The sequence below is a fragment of the Geotrypetes seraphini genome, chromosome 1 (assembly GCF_902459505.1).
Source record: "Geotrypetes seraphini chromosome 1, aGeoSer1.1, whole genome shotgun sequence".
NCBI lineage: Eukaryota > Metazoa > Chordata > Amphibia > Gymnophiona > Dermophiidae > Geotrypetes > Geotrypetes seraphini.
This window is the reverse complement of record NC_047084.1, coordinates 289907215-289921770: the sequence shown is the minus strand read 5'-3', so window position 1 is coordinate 289921770 and position 14556 is coordinate 289907215. Positions and strand designations below refer to the sequence as shown.

At 46.0% G+C, this 14556-nt stretch overlaps 1 protein-coding gene across 4 annotated transcripts in view; it reads right to left on the bottom strand.

The window, feature by feature from the left end:
• ZNF638 (zinc finger protein 638) overlaps window positions 1–14556 on the bottom strand; it is a 570425-nt gene that overhangs the window by 272458 nt on the left and 283411 nt on the right. For all 4 annotated transcript variants that reach the window (XM_033953374.1, XM_033953362.1, XM_033953382.1 and 1 more), the window contains exon 10: window positions 4777–4832. In XM_033953374.1, the coding sequence (XP_033809265.1) occupies window positions 4777–4832 (56 nt within the window). The remainder of the gene's footprint in view (window positions 1–4776; window positions 4833–14556) is intronic.

Here is a 14556-nt window from a genome sequence, read left to right as displayed (position 1 = left end):
AATCACCAAGACAAGCATGCATGGAGATCTATTACCTCAGGAAGCTGGGGAAAACTGGATTTTTCACATTTTCTGACCGCCTCACCTTCCCTGTCATTGCAGACAGCGACTACCAGGACCCTCCAGGAAATATTAGGGAAGACACGCAGTCCGGTTCCGATCCCGGCGTACCTCCACTGAACCTAAGCAGCCTGCGCTCTACACCTTAGTGGACGAACCCGGGGCAAGACAGTTTCTGATGCTGGAACTCGAACTGACCTGTAGGCTGTCTAGGGGGCTTACTGCAGTTTTTGCTAACAGAGCACCCCCTAGAAGCAGACAATATTCAAGTAAAAGAATGTGATCTCTCGCCAAAGGATCACTCTCACAGAGTGAATCTGCAGCACTTGGGCAAAACCCACGTCACAGAACAAATGAAAAGACTAGAAATGTAAAAAAATAAAGCACGAGCAGAAGAAACCATATCCGAGCATCAAGGCTGCAGGAACTAAACTGGTATTCTAGCAGAAGTACAGGGATATCACCACTAGAGGGAGAAGATACAATTTCATTGTGAGTCCCTGCAGCCAAGGCTGATAGCGATTGATTACTCACGAGTTCAGCCTCCAGAGGAATTGTACAAGCATCCACATTAGGAGAGCCCAGGGACCCCATTCCCAGCAAGATTCCAGTCAAAATTTCCAGTTTGGAAGAAGTAGGGAACTTTAGAAAATAAAATTGCTAAAAATCAGATGGCTGCTGTCACAATTTGCGCCAAAATCACAATTTTTTTCACATTTCCCAAACATACAAAACTGTGTTTTTAGGATATCTCAGGAGGGGGAACATTCATAAACAGTCAAACCCCCACTTTTCAAACCTCTCCCGATGTCTCTCAGAGGCTGTGGCCTACCAGAATCAGTGTTAAAAGTACTGGAAGCCTGCTTTCAGCTCTCACAGTAGATGGATGAGAATATTGCTAAGCAGCTGATCTGCAGGCTGCTATTCAGATTCCAATGTCTGACTACACCTCCACCCTTGTGGACTAATGGATGCGCTCCGGAACGGGCAGAAGCACGACGACGCAACTGTCACTCTGTGAGACACCACCAAGTCTCCTAAGGGCACCTAACAGCCTGCACTCGGTCCCTGATTAACAGAAGATGAGACCACCTCAGGGATGGCCCTGAGCTTTGGAGAAAACTATGCAGGGCTGGCTAACAGGTACCCAGTGGGATCAGCTTGTTAGCTACAGACCGAAGTCTCAATTCTCATGCAGGCAGAGCTTTAAAATCGGTCCAAGCATCAAATTACCTGAAAAAGGGATGAAATTACATCAAATTGAAAATAATAAAATGGGGAGAGCAGAACACACACCACTGCAGCCATGCAAGAAGGAAAGAGCTGTAGAGGAAACTAGACAGCCAGTGAAGTACCATAGAGGCAGAGTGAAAAAACCAGAGTAGAATCCTTCTGCAACCATGCAGCTAAAGGGAAATAGCCTTACTGTCTAGAATGTCTCACCTATTGCACTGCAAAAACTACTATTCGTAACTACACTTCTGTATCATTGCACTACTGTTAGAAGTGATGTAGGGCTGTTGTGCTAGAGTCTGAGTCTTGCACTACTCTTGCATCGAGAATATGCAGCTCATTTTTCCACCTGTTGCACTAAGGAAGCTGGTCTGCCAACCATAGGTCCACATCCACCAAAACCTGGACACCTCAAACTTGATTGGCTGAAACTTGAGGAGAATAAGGCAGAAAAGCTTCATGGGGAGAACATCTTTAAACTCACCAGAGAATTTTCCATGTTATGAGAAAAAAAAAAAAGAGACCAATGGATTTTCCCGATAAAATTCAAATCTGTGACCAATGGACTTTTTCCCACCAAAATTCAAATTGGTGGCCAACATACTCTCCTGCGTCAATCAGGTTTAAGGACCCACTATATATAAAGACAAGTTACAAACCTCACAAAATACCCTGGAGAAAGCAACAGAATGATGGCTGAAATGTCAGTTCTACCTGCCCAGACGTGGTAAGACCTGAAAAACTACAACAAGTATGATGCCAGTTGTGGAAGCCTAAGAATATTTCTCCGTATATTAGGCTAAGAACATAAGCAGTGCCTCCGCTGGGTTAGACCCGAGGTCCATCATGCCAAGCATTCCGCTCACGTGGCGGCCCATCAGTGCCAGGACTTGCATAGTATCCTCTATCTGTACCTTTCAATCCCCTTTTCCTTCAGGAAATCATCCCATCCCTTCTTGAAACTTAGTAGCGTACTCTGTCGTATCACATTCTCTGGAAGCGCATTCCAGGTATCCACCACCCTTTGGGTAAAGAACTTCCTAGCATTGGTTCTGAATCTGTCCCCCCTCAATTTTTCCGAGTATCCTCTCATTCTTATAGTTTTTGAGAGTTTGAAAAATCTGTCCTTCATGATCTTGTAAGTCTCTATCATGTCCCCTCTAAGCCTCTGCTTCTCCAGGGAAAATTGGCCGTTTCTCTAATCTTTCGGCATATGATAGAATTTCCATACCCTTTATCAGTTGCGTCGCTCTCCTCTGAACCCTCTCGAGTATCACCATATCCTTCTTAAGATACGGCGACCAAAATTGGACGCAGTACTCCAGATGCGGGCGCACCATTGCCTGATATAACGGCAGGATAACGTCTTCCGTTCTGGTTGCAATACCTTTCTTGATTATAGCTAGCATTCTATTCATTCTCTTAGAGGCCGCTGCGCACTGTGCCGATGGCTTGTTTGTCCACCAGTACCCCTAAGTCCTTCTCTAGGCTACTTTCACCCATTACCCTTCCCCCCATCGTAGAGCTGTGCATAGGGTTTCTGTTTCCTACATGCAAGACTTTACATTTCTCTACATTAAACTTCATCTGCCATTTATCTGCCCACTCTCCCAGTTTGTTCAGGTCCCTTTGTAAATCTTCACAGTCCTCTTTATTCCTAACCCCACTGAAAAGTTTTGCGTCATCTGCAAATTTTATAACTTCGCACTTCAGCCCTGTTTCTAGGTCATTTATGAATATATTGAACAACAGCGGTCCGAGTACCGACCCCTGTGGAACACCACTCGTGACCCTTCTCCAGTCCGAGTAGTGGCCCTTCACCCCTACCCTTTGCTTCCTACCCGCCAACCAATTTTTGATCCATCTGTGTACATCCCCTTCCACCCAATGGTTTTTTTAGTTTCCTTAGCAGGCGTTCATGGGATACCTTGTCGAAGGCCTTTTGGAAATCCAACTATATGATGTCTATGGGGGCCCCTTCGTCCATTTGCTTGTTTATTCCCTCGAAGAAGTGCAATAAGTTCGTTAGGCACGATCTTCCCTTGCAGAAACCATGTTGGCTTGTTTTCATTAACTTATTCCTTTCTAGATGCTCATTGATGATGTCTTTTATGAGCGCTTCCGCCATCTTCCCTGGAACCTAAGTCAGACTTACCGGTCTGTAGTTCCCTGGATCGCCTCTCGATCCTTTTTTAAAGATGGGAGTAACATTTGCTATCTTCCAATCCTCCGGGATCACCCTGTTTTCAGGGATAGATTACAAACCTGCTCCTAATCAAGTGCATTAAATAAAGAGATGGTGTGCAACTCATTCTAAGCTCCCACTAGGGGTGGCAATTTTATTTCCTCTGCCACTAAAGGATTTTTAATACATTAATCACACTGAAAATACAAAGTAACAAAAATAAAGGTAAATTTAAGTACTTATCTAGATATCTAAAGTAAAATGTTTCTTGTCTGCTAGTAGCTGTTTATATAATTTTTAGCCAATTTAAGGTTTAAAATAAAATGCTACTCTTCAGATCACCTTAAACAAGGGATCTCAAAGTCCCTCCTTGAGGGCCGCAATCCAGTCGGGTTTTCAGGATTTCCCCAATGAATATACTATTTAAAACTATAAACGGAGACAGCCCAATCTACCTAAACAACTACCTTATCTAAACTACCTCTACCAGGCATAGAAAAACACACACCCCATTCACATACCCCCAAATCAAAGAAGAAAAATAGAAAAAACTATACGACGGCCTACTAGCCACTCAAGCAGCAAAACTAGATAACCAAATCTCCAACCTATTAATAATAACCCCGGACTACAAGATGTTCAGAAAGGAAATAAAACTATACTCTTCAAGAAATCCCTGAATAAGGCTTAATACCACAAATACCTTCTTTCTTACCATCCTCTCCTTAACCCCTGATCCTACCTAACCCACTCTTGGAAATGATCTCTGATCTAACTTTGTAACCCTCCTTTCATAACTCTTTTTGTAATCTGCTTTGAACCGAAAGGTAATGGTGGAATAGAAATCTGTAATGTAATGTAATTTAATATGCATTGAAAGCAGTGCATGCACATAGATCTCACGCATATTCATTGGGGAAATCCTGAAAACCCGACTGGATTGCGGCCCTCAAGGAGGGACTTTGAGACCCCTGTCTTAAACCATACAAGCCTCTCTTCTGTAAGAAGCAGAAAATTAATAAAGAATCTTGCAAGAACTACATGTTTTTAACAGGGAGGAATACCTGCAAGCCAAATCTCTAGATAACTGTCCATTTGTGTGGACTGGGAATTTTCCAGGACAAAAGACTTAGGGCCTCTTTTACAAAGCCGTTTAGCGTGGGCTGCTGCGGAAACGGCCCCGAAGCCCATAGAGATTTAAAGGGCTTCGAGGCTGTTGCCACACAGCAGCCGCTAGTGCGGCTTTGTAAAACTGGCCCTTAATGTGTGTGAAAATGAGAATTAAAAGTAAAGCTTACCAGGTGGTTTTGCTGAGCTACCAGTTTTATCCGTCTTTGTTGTAGTTCCACTGTTTCTGATAAAAGGGGAAAAAATAATTTCAAACGCTAAGAAATGTAGTTAACAATACTGTGTGATTCTTTACATTCAGCAGATATTCTCAGGTCATATATGGTTTCCAATCATGGCTACTATAGCACACTTAAGAATTAATGCACTGGTTTGGAGAGAGTATTTTTCCTGCTATTTATAAAGAATCTCCATCACAAATAAGCAATTTTGCTTTTTCTATCAACAAGTACAATTAATGATCCATACAATTGCGGAATCTCATATAGAAAGATATTCTTTCTTGCAGATGTGTCTAGTAGTCCTGAATGCTAGGGTTATGCATCTGAACCAGCAAGTTGCTTGCAGAATGCTGTCAATCACCTTTCAACGCCACCTTCTTCCCAGGGAGCTGCTCCTTCACCTTGAGTTTGTACAAAAGCAATCAAGCAGCACTTAACTGGAAGGAGGGAAATGGGGAAAAAATTCCTGACACTACAGTTCTGTAACAAATATGTCAATTATTATAACATTCAAGTTACTGATCAAACCAGGTACAAAAAACTGTGTGCAACCAGCACTATTACTACTGTATATAGAGCTCATTAGCTACTCATATGTCCTGCTATAAAGCACTTAAGACTAGTCCAGGGGTAGGCAATTCCGGTCCTCGAGAGCCACAGATAGGTCAGGTTTTCAGGATATCCACAAATATGCATGAGATAGATTTGCATCTCAAGGAGGCAGGACATGCAAATCTATCCCGTACATATTCATTGCGGATATCCTGAAAACCTGACCTGCCTGTGGCTCTCAAGGACCGGAATTGTCTACCCCTGGACTAGACTTTTGCTCTTCAGTGTTTTTATTTTTTCCTCTAAGCTTATCTGAGAGACAGAAGTCTCCAACTCCAGATTGATCCTATGGCAAAAGACAGGTGAAGCCCACTCACAGGGTGGGGCTTCAGGACTACTAGACATCTACAAGATGTCCTATGATGTCTCTTCCCAGAGGATGTAAAATATCCTCAACCCTAACCAATCTGAGAAACGGAAGACTTGAGCCATAAATCAAACCTTATCCTTCTGAACTATAGTGCAGAGCATTGTAGCTGAGTTATTAGATCATGCCACTATTATATATTTCTAAATTACCACCAGAGAAATAATATCTAAGAACACGTATTCTAAAATCTTATTTTGTTTCAGTAGTCAAACAAATAGAACATGAAATCCTATTTTTATTCAAAAAAGATTTGTGAGAAAATGTCAAAATAAATATGCTGTTTGAAAACAGAGCAACAGTGTTAGTGCTATATATTAAGGTATATAAGAACTGAGGATCCAGTCCACTGAATCTGGTAGATTCTTGGCGGGTAGCAAGATGGTAAAATCAGAATGTATGATCCATGCTGGCCATAAGGACCTTCATTTCAGTTCTCAAAACAGATTTAGTACTTATGGTCTAGAGCAGTGTTCTTCAACCTTTTTACACCTATGGACCGGCAGAAATAAAATAATTAATTTTGTGGACCGGAAACTACTAGCACTGAAATTTTAAAACCCCGTTTCTGCCCCGTCTCCGCGAGTTCGGTCCCCGCAAATCATCTGATCCCATCCGCACAAGCCTCAATTATGATTTTATTAAAGTATAAAAAGAAACAATATTCTGTACAATTGTCATTTTATAAATACAAATAATACAGAGCAAGGATCAACAAAACCCCTGTCTCCCCTCCCCTTCACATATATCCCCTCTACTTCACATATATCCCCTCTACTATCAAGAAAACTGAATAAGCCAAATTATTACAGAATGTTACACAGAAATATCATGCTAACAGAATACTGTAGTCACACATGACAGGAATAGTGTTATGGGAGTGCAACTAGGGCAATTGCCCACTGGTCAGAGAGCGCTCTAAGCCAGATAGAAGCTAAAGAAGCACTGCCGGGGCTCTACAGTCCCAAGTTATGCCTAACACCAGCTCTAGCAGGATATATATTTCAAATCTGATATATTCTAATCACAAAATAGAAATAAAATTATTTTTTTCTACTTTTTGTCATCTTATTTTGACTCTCTTCCTTCCAGCGTCTGCCCTCTCTGCCTCTTCAATCAAGCATCCCCCTTCCATATGGTATCTGTCTTCTTTCTATGCACCTCTCCATCCAACCTGTGCCCCCTCTCTCCTTTTACTTGATTCATTTGATTCATTCTAGCTTCACTGCTCTCTTCATTTTTATCTCTCCTACACCAGATCTAGCATCGTTGTCCCTCTCTGCTTATTTCTCTGCTGACCCCTTCCCATCCTCAATCTCTCTACTTTCTCATGCCTGTCTCTCCCCTTCCCCTCCTCTAATATCCCTGCCAGCTGTTTCCTTCCTTTTCTCCTTCTCCCTTCCCTCCTCCTCCTGTCCAGCAGTAACTCTCTTCCCTTCCTCTCCTCCCAGCAGCATCTCTCCTTCTCCTTCCCTCCAGATCCAGTAGCAGCTGTCCCTTTTTTCCCTTGTCAGCAGCTTCCCAGATTCCTCTCCCTCCTCCCCTCCCAGCAGCATTTCTCCTTCTCCCTCTCTCCAGGTCCAGTAGCAGCTGTCCCTTTTTTCCCCTTGTCCAGCAGCTACCCAGACTCCTTTCCCAACTCCCTTCATAAGAACATAACATAAGAACATAAGCAATGCCTCTGCTGGGTCAGACCTGAGGTCCATCTTGCCCAACAGTCCGCTCACACGGCGGCCCAACAGGTCCAGAACCTGAGTAGTAATCCTCTATTTATATCCTTCTATTCCCTTTTCCAGCAGGAAAATGTCCAATCCTCTCTTAAATCCCAGTACTGTATTCTGCCCTATAACGTCCTCTGGAAGCGCATTCCAAGTGTCCACCACACGTTGGGTAAAGAAGAACTTCCTGGCATTTGTATTGAATCTGTCCCCTTTCAACTTTTCCGAATGCCCTCTTGTTCTTTTATTTTTTGAAAGTTTGAAGAATCTGTCCCTCTCTACTCTCTCTATGCCCCTCATGATCTTATAAGTCTCTATCATATCCCCTCTAAGTCTCCTCTTCTCCAGGGAAAAGAGACCCAGTTTCTCCAATCTCTCAGCGTATGAAAGGTTTTCCATCCCTTTTATCAGACATGTCGCTCTTCTCTGAACTCTCTCGAGTAACGCCATATCCTTCTTAAGGTATGGCGACCAAAACTGGACACAGTATTCCAGGTGTGGGCTCACCATCGCCCGATACAGTGGCAGGATAACTTCTTTTGTCCTGGTTGTAATACCCTTCTTGATTATACCTAGCATTCTATTCGCTCTCTTAGCAGCTGCTGCGCACTGTGCCGTCGGCTTCATTGACCTGTCCACCATTATCCCCAAGTCCCTCTCTTGGGTACTCTCATTCAATAACATCCCTCCCATCGTATATTTGTACCTCGGGTTTCTGCTTCCCACATGCAATACTTTACATTTCTCAACGTTGAACTTCATTTGCCATTTTGTCGCCCATTCCCCTAGTTTGTTCAAGTCTCTTTGCAATTCCTCACAGTCCTCTTTAGTCCGAGCTCCCCTAAATAGTTTGGTGTCATCTGCAAATTTTATTATCTCACACTTCATCCCTGTTTCTAGATCATTTATGAATATATTAAATAACAGCGGCCCGAGCACCGAGCCCTGCGGAACACCACTCGTGACCCTCCTCCAGTCAGAGTAGTGGCCCTTCAACCCTACCCTTTGTTTCCTACCTGCCAACCAGTTTCTGATCCATCTATGTTCGTCTCCGTCCACCCCATGGTTCTTCAGTTTCCGGAGTAATCGTTCATGAGGCACCTTGTCAAAGGCTTTTTGGAAATCAAGGTATATGATGTCTATGGGGTCACCTCTGTCCATCTGTTTGTTAATTCCTTCGAAGAAGTGTAGTAAGTTGGTTAGGCACGATCTCCCCCTGCAGAAACCATGTTGGCTGGTTATCAAAAGTTTGTTTCTTTCCAAGTGATCATCGATGTTTTCTTTTATCAGTGCTTCCACCATTTTTCCCGGAACCGAGGTCAGACTCACCGGTCTGTAGTTTCCCGGGTCACCTCTTGATCCCTTTTTAAAGATGGGCGTGATGTTGGCCGTCTTCCAATCCTCCGGGATCACGCCTGTTTCCAGGGATAGGTTGCATATTTGCTGCAGTAGTTCTGCTATCTCCTCCTTTAGTTCCTTCAGAACCCTTGGATGGATTCCGTCCGGACCTGGAGATTTGTCAATTTTTAGTTTATCTATCTGCCTGCGCACATCTTCAAGGCTCACTTCCATGAATGTTAATTTTTCTGCTTGATTTCCAATGAAGAATTGCTCAGGTTCCGGTATGTTGGTTGTGTCTTCGTTCGTAAATACAGACGAAAAGAACATGTTCAGTCTTTCCGCGACTTCTTCCTCCTCCTTCACTACTCCCTTCCTGACTCCATCATTCAGCGGTCCCACCTCCTCCCTAGCTGGCTGTTTCCCTTTAACATATCTGAAGAACGGTTTGAAATTTCGAGCCTCCCTGGCTAACCTCTCTTCATACTCTCTTTTGGCTTTTCGAACCACACAGTGACATTGTTTTTTATACTTCCTGTGCTCTATCCAGTTCCCTTCAGTTTTGTCCTTTTTCCATCTCCTGAATGAATTTTTCTTATTACTTATCGTTTCCTTCACTATTTTAGTCATCCATATCGGGTCCTTTATTCGACTCTTTTTGCTCCCCTTTCTGAATCTGGGGATGTAAAGATTTTGCGCCTCGCTCACCGTGTCCTTGAAAAAAGACCAGGCATGTTCTACCATCCTCCATTTCTTGGAAGTGTTCCTAAGTTTCTTCCTTACCATTTTCCTCATTGCTTCATAGTTTCCTTTTCTGAAGTTGAAAGTTGTTGCCATGGTTCTCTTTCCTTTTGGTATTCCTGCTTCAACCTTGAACTTGATCATGTTATGGTCACTGTTTCCCAACAGTCCCACTACTTCCACTTCCTTTGCAGGTCCCATTAACCCATTTAGGATTAGATCCAAAGTGGCATTTCCTCTCGTCGGTTCTCTAACAAGCTGCTCCATGAAGCAATCTTGTGTAGCCTCCAGGAATTCTGTTTCCCTAGCGCATTTTGAGTTTCCAAGACTCCAGTCTATCCCGGGGTAGTTGAAGTCTCCCATAATAACTGTGCAACCGTTTTTGCATTCTTGTTTCATCTCGGCTTCCATTTCTTTATCGATATCTCCGGTTTGCCCGGGTGGACGATAGTATAGGCCCATTTTTATTTCATGTCCCTTTCTACCTGGTATTTTAACCCATAGCGATTCCAGCTTGTTGGTCGTCTCCGCTGTGTCTATTCTTGTCGATTGTATGGTTTCTTTTATGTATAGGGCTATTCCACCTCCTTTCTGTCCTGACCTGTCCTGGCGATAGAGCTTAAATCCCGGCAGTGTTGTATCCCATTTGCTTTCCTCATTCCACCATGTTTCAGAGATTCCAATGATGTCTAAGTCTTCTGCATTGGCCACGGCTTCCAATTCCCCCATTTTGTTTCCTAGGCTCCTTGCATTAGTATATATGCAGTTTAGATCCTGGCATTTAAGTGTCTTCATTTCCTTTCCCTGTGTTTTGGTCTTTAATGTCTTCTCTTTTGGTACACTCCTTCTAACCTCTTCTTCTGGGTTAGTCGACTCCTGTGTTTGTTTCTTCCGAGCCTTGCATTCCCTTAGTATCATCACGTGATACCTTCTTCCGAATCATTGACGCTAGGTCGACTGTCGGCTTTCCCCTTCCTCTTAGTTTAAAGCCTGTTCTATTCCTCTCTTGACATTGTTTGATAGAAGTCTTGTTCCCTCCGCGCTCAGGTGCAGTCCATCTCTCCTGTAGAGCTTGCTCTTGCCCCAGAACGTTGTCCAGTTCCTCACGAAGTGGAATCCTTCTTCCTCACACCATTTCCTCATCCATGTATTTATTGATTGTAGTTCCTCCTGCCTTTTCACATCTGCCCTCGGTACCGGTAGGATCTCTGAGAACGCTATCTCCTGGGTCCTCATCTTCAGCTTCATTCCCAGGATCTTGAACTGTTCTATCAGCATGCTCCTTCTGTAGTCTCTCCTGCTGACATCATTAGTCCCGATGTGGATCATCACTGCGGTCTCTTCCGTCTCCGCTCCTTCCAGGATCTTCCAAATTTTGTCCACGATGTCCTTGGTTCTTGCTCCTGGGAGGCAGGTCACCAGTCAATCCTCTCTCCCTCCTGCTATGTGGCTGTCCACATGCCTTAGGATCGAGTCTCCCACTAGGATTGCTGACTTTCCCTTCTTCAATTTTCGCTTCGGTCTCAGGTCAATGTCCCCGGTGTGCTTCGCTCTTTCCTCTTCTGGGCATCGATTACCAATTTCTCCCCCTCTTGTGGTGTTCCTCTGTGGGTGTCTTCTTTGGGGTCATCTGCTTCTTGTTCTCCCTTCCGTGTTGGTGTTGGTTTATCTTCATCTTTCATCTGAAGTTTATCCTCTTCCACCCTCCTCCTGTATGCCTCCTCAATGAAATTCTCGAGTTCTCTAACTTCCTCTTCGATGTGTCTCTCACTCATGAAGTCTTCAGCTATCTTGACTGTGTCCTCCATGTTGTAGAGTTCTTCTAGCTCCTGTATCTTGTCCTCTAGTCGTTTTACTTCCTTCTTCAAGCTTTTCAGCTCCTGGCACCGACCGCATACGTATGTCTGTCTCCCCGAGGGGAGGTAGTCATACATATGACAGTCCGTGCAGAACACTGGAAAGCTCATCTTCTGGTTCCCCTCTGCTTCCATTGTCGTTCCTGCTTTAAGATAACAGTTAAGATTACGTGTTTCTTCTGTGCCTGCTTCCTGCCTTCTTCCTGTGTGTGCAGCCTTTGCTATACCTTACCTTACTTATGCTTATGTGTTTGTTCCTCCTGTGCCTGCTTCCCTCAGCACCTGCTTCCTGCCTTCTTCTTGTGTGTGCTGCCTATTCTTCCTATGTGTGCTGCCTTTGTAATAGAGAATGACACGGTGACGGTTTACCCGCGGCCACCGCATTTAAGCCGCGGGTCACCGCCGAAAACGGGGAAGAAAACTAGCAGTCGCTGCGGTGACGGGGACAAGGCCATTCACCGACCGCGGAAACGGTGAACAGGTTTGTCCCCGCGGGCCAATGTACCCCCTTCTAGGAACCGCTATTTACCGTATTTTCACGCATGGTATACAAAAGTTTTAAAACATAGTTCCCACCCCGCCCGACGCCCGATTCACCCCCCAGCAGGACCGCTCGCACCCCCACCCCGAACGACCGCTCGCACGCGCTCCCACCCGCACCCGCGATCGGAGCAAGAGGGAGCCCAAGCCCTCTTGCCCGGCCGACTCCCCGACGTCCGATACATCCCCCCCCCCCGGCAGGACCACTCGCACCCCCACCCCGAAGGACCGCCGACTTCCCGACAATATCGGGCCAGAAGGGAGCCCAAACCCTCCTGGCCACGGCGACCCCCTAACCCCACCCCGCACTACATTACGGGCAGGAGGGATCCCAGGCCCTCCTGCCCTCGACGCAAACCCCCCTCCCCCCCAACGACCGCCCCCCCCAAGAACCTCCGACCGCCCCCCCAGCCGACCCGCGATCCCCCTGGCGACCCCCACGACCCCCCCACCCCCCTTCCCCGTACCTTTGGTAGTTGGCCGGACAGACGGGAGCCAAACCCGCCTGTCCGGCAGGCAGCCAACGAAGGAATGAGGCCGGATTGGCCCATCCATCCTAAAGCTCCGCCTACTGGTGGGGCCTAAGGCGCGTGGGCCAATCAGAATAGGCCCTGGAGCCTTAGGTCCCACCTGGGGGCGCGGCCTGAGGCACATGGGCCTAACCCGACCATGTGCCTCAGGCCGCGCCCCCAGGTGGGACCTAAGGCTCCAGGGCCTATTCTGATTGGCCCACGCGCCTTAGGCCCCACCAGTAGGCGGAGCTTTAGGATGGATGGGCCAATCCGGCCTCATTCCTTCGTTGGCTGCCTGCCGGACAGGCGGGTTTGGCTCCCGTCTGTCCGGCCAACTACCAAAGGTACGGGGAAGGGGGGTGGGGGGGTCGCCAGGGGGATCGCGGGTCGGCTGGGGGGGCGGTCGGAGGTTCTTGGGGGGGGCGGTCGTTGGGGGGGAGGGGGGTTTGCGTCGAGGGCAGGAGGGCCTGGGATCCCTCCTGCCCGTAATGTAGTGCGGGGTGGGGTTAGGGGGTCGCCGTGGCCAGGAGGGTTTGGGCTCCCTTCTGGCCCGATATTGTCGGGAAGTCGGCGGTCCTTCGGGGTGGGGGTGCGAGTGGTCCTGCCGGGGGGGGGATGTATCGGACGTCGGGGAGTGTCATTCTCTAGTTTTCAGCTGTGTTGAATAGTAATTAAGTAAAACTAAGTGGTCACTTTTACTTATAAAAAGTACAACAAACTTTTACTAAAATCTTTGCTAAAATCTGAAATCCTAATCGAGCAGCATTTGTAATTTAGGGACCTTTCTTCTAATACGTCTGAATCTCTAAACAAACTATATATTGTAATTTCCTCTTTTTTTCTTAGCAAACAGTATATTTTGTAATTTCGATTTCAAGTCTCTGTACTCTGTACTCCTACATATTGTAAATCGCTGAATGTCCAGCTCTCTTGAATGTAAACCGCCTAGAAGTCGCAAGATTGTGGCGGTATAGAAGAATAAAGTTATTATTATTATTATTATTATTATTCAAGGGGGGACAGTGCAGGGAAGTCAGGGAATTTATATTAATTAATTTTTTCTCTGCGTGTTTTGTTTTTGTATAGTTATTAACTAATATTTAACTAAGTTTTAAAGTTTTAAAGAATGTTTCCTTTATACGTAAATAAAGAAAAGTGAATGGGATTGCAGTGGCGGTGACGGGGCGGTGAATGGGGTGGCAGTGGCGGTGACGGGGCGGTGAAGAGGTTGGTGAGACGGGGACGGGGCGGTGACGGGGATGGTGAGACGGGGACGGGGCGGTGACGGGGATGGTGAGACGGGGACGGGGCGGTGACGGGGACCAATTTTTTCACCGTGTCATTCTCTACTTTGTAATACCTTCTTCTTGTGTGTGCTTCCTTCTTCCTGTGTGTTCTGCCTTTACTCTACCTTCTTCTTGTGTGTGCTGCCTGTGTTCTACCTTCTTGTGTGTGCTACCTTTGTCTTGTGTGTGCTGCCTTTGCTTTAGATTTTCTTACTGTTGCTTTGTTTGTTTGTTCCTTCTCCCTCTCCAAGTCCAGTAGCAGCTGTCCATTTTTTCCCCTTGTCAAGCAGCTTCCCAGACTCCAACAGTGGCTTTCTCCCCTCCCAGCAGCTCTCCTTACTTGCCAGCGCAGCAATTCACTAAGGCTGCCTCTGAGGAAAGAGGAAGTTGCATCATTAGAGGCGGCCGTATCTCAGCAAAAGACCCAAGGCTGCCTTCCTGAAACGCAGCGCTGGTAAGTAAGGAGAGCTGCTGAGAGGGGAGAAAGCCACTGTCGGAGGCTCCCCATGATCTCTCCGGCCCTGCGCGGACTAGCTGGAAATGACATCTCGTCGATCTCGCTGGCCCTGCATGGACTGGCAAGAAATTGAAGTTAATCAATCTCACCGGCCATGCGCGGACCAGCAGAAATTTCCTTTGGACCAACACTGGTCCATGGTCCGGCGGTTGAAGAACAATGGTCTAGAGCAGTGGTTCCCAAACTTTTTTGTCCTACCGCCCTCTTTCCAGAAAAAATATTACTTAGCGCCCCGTGGAAAT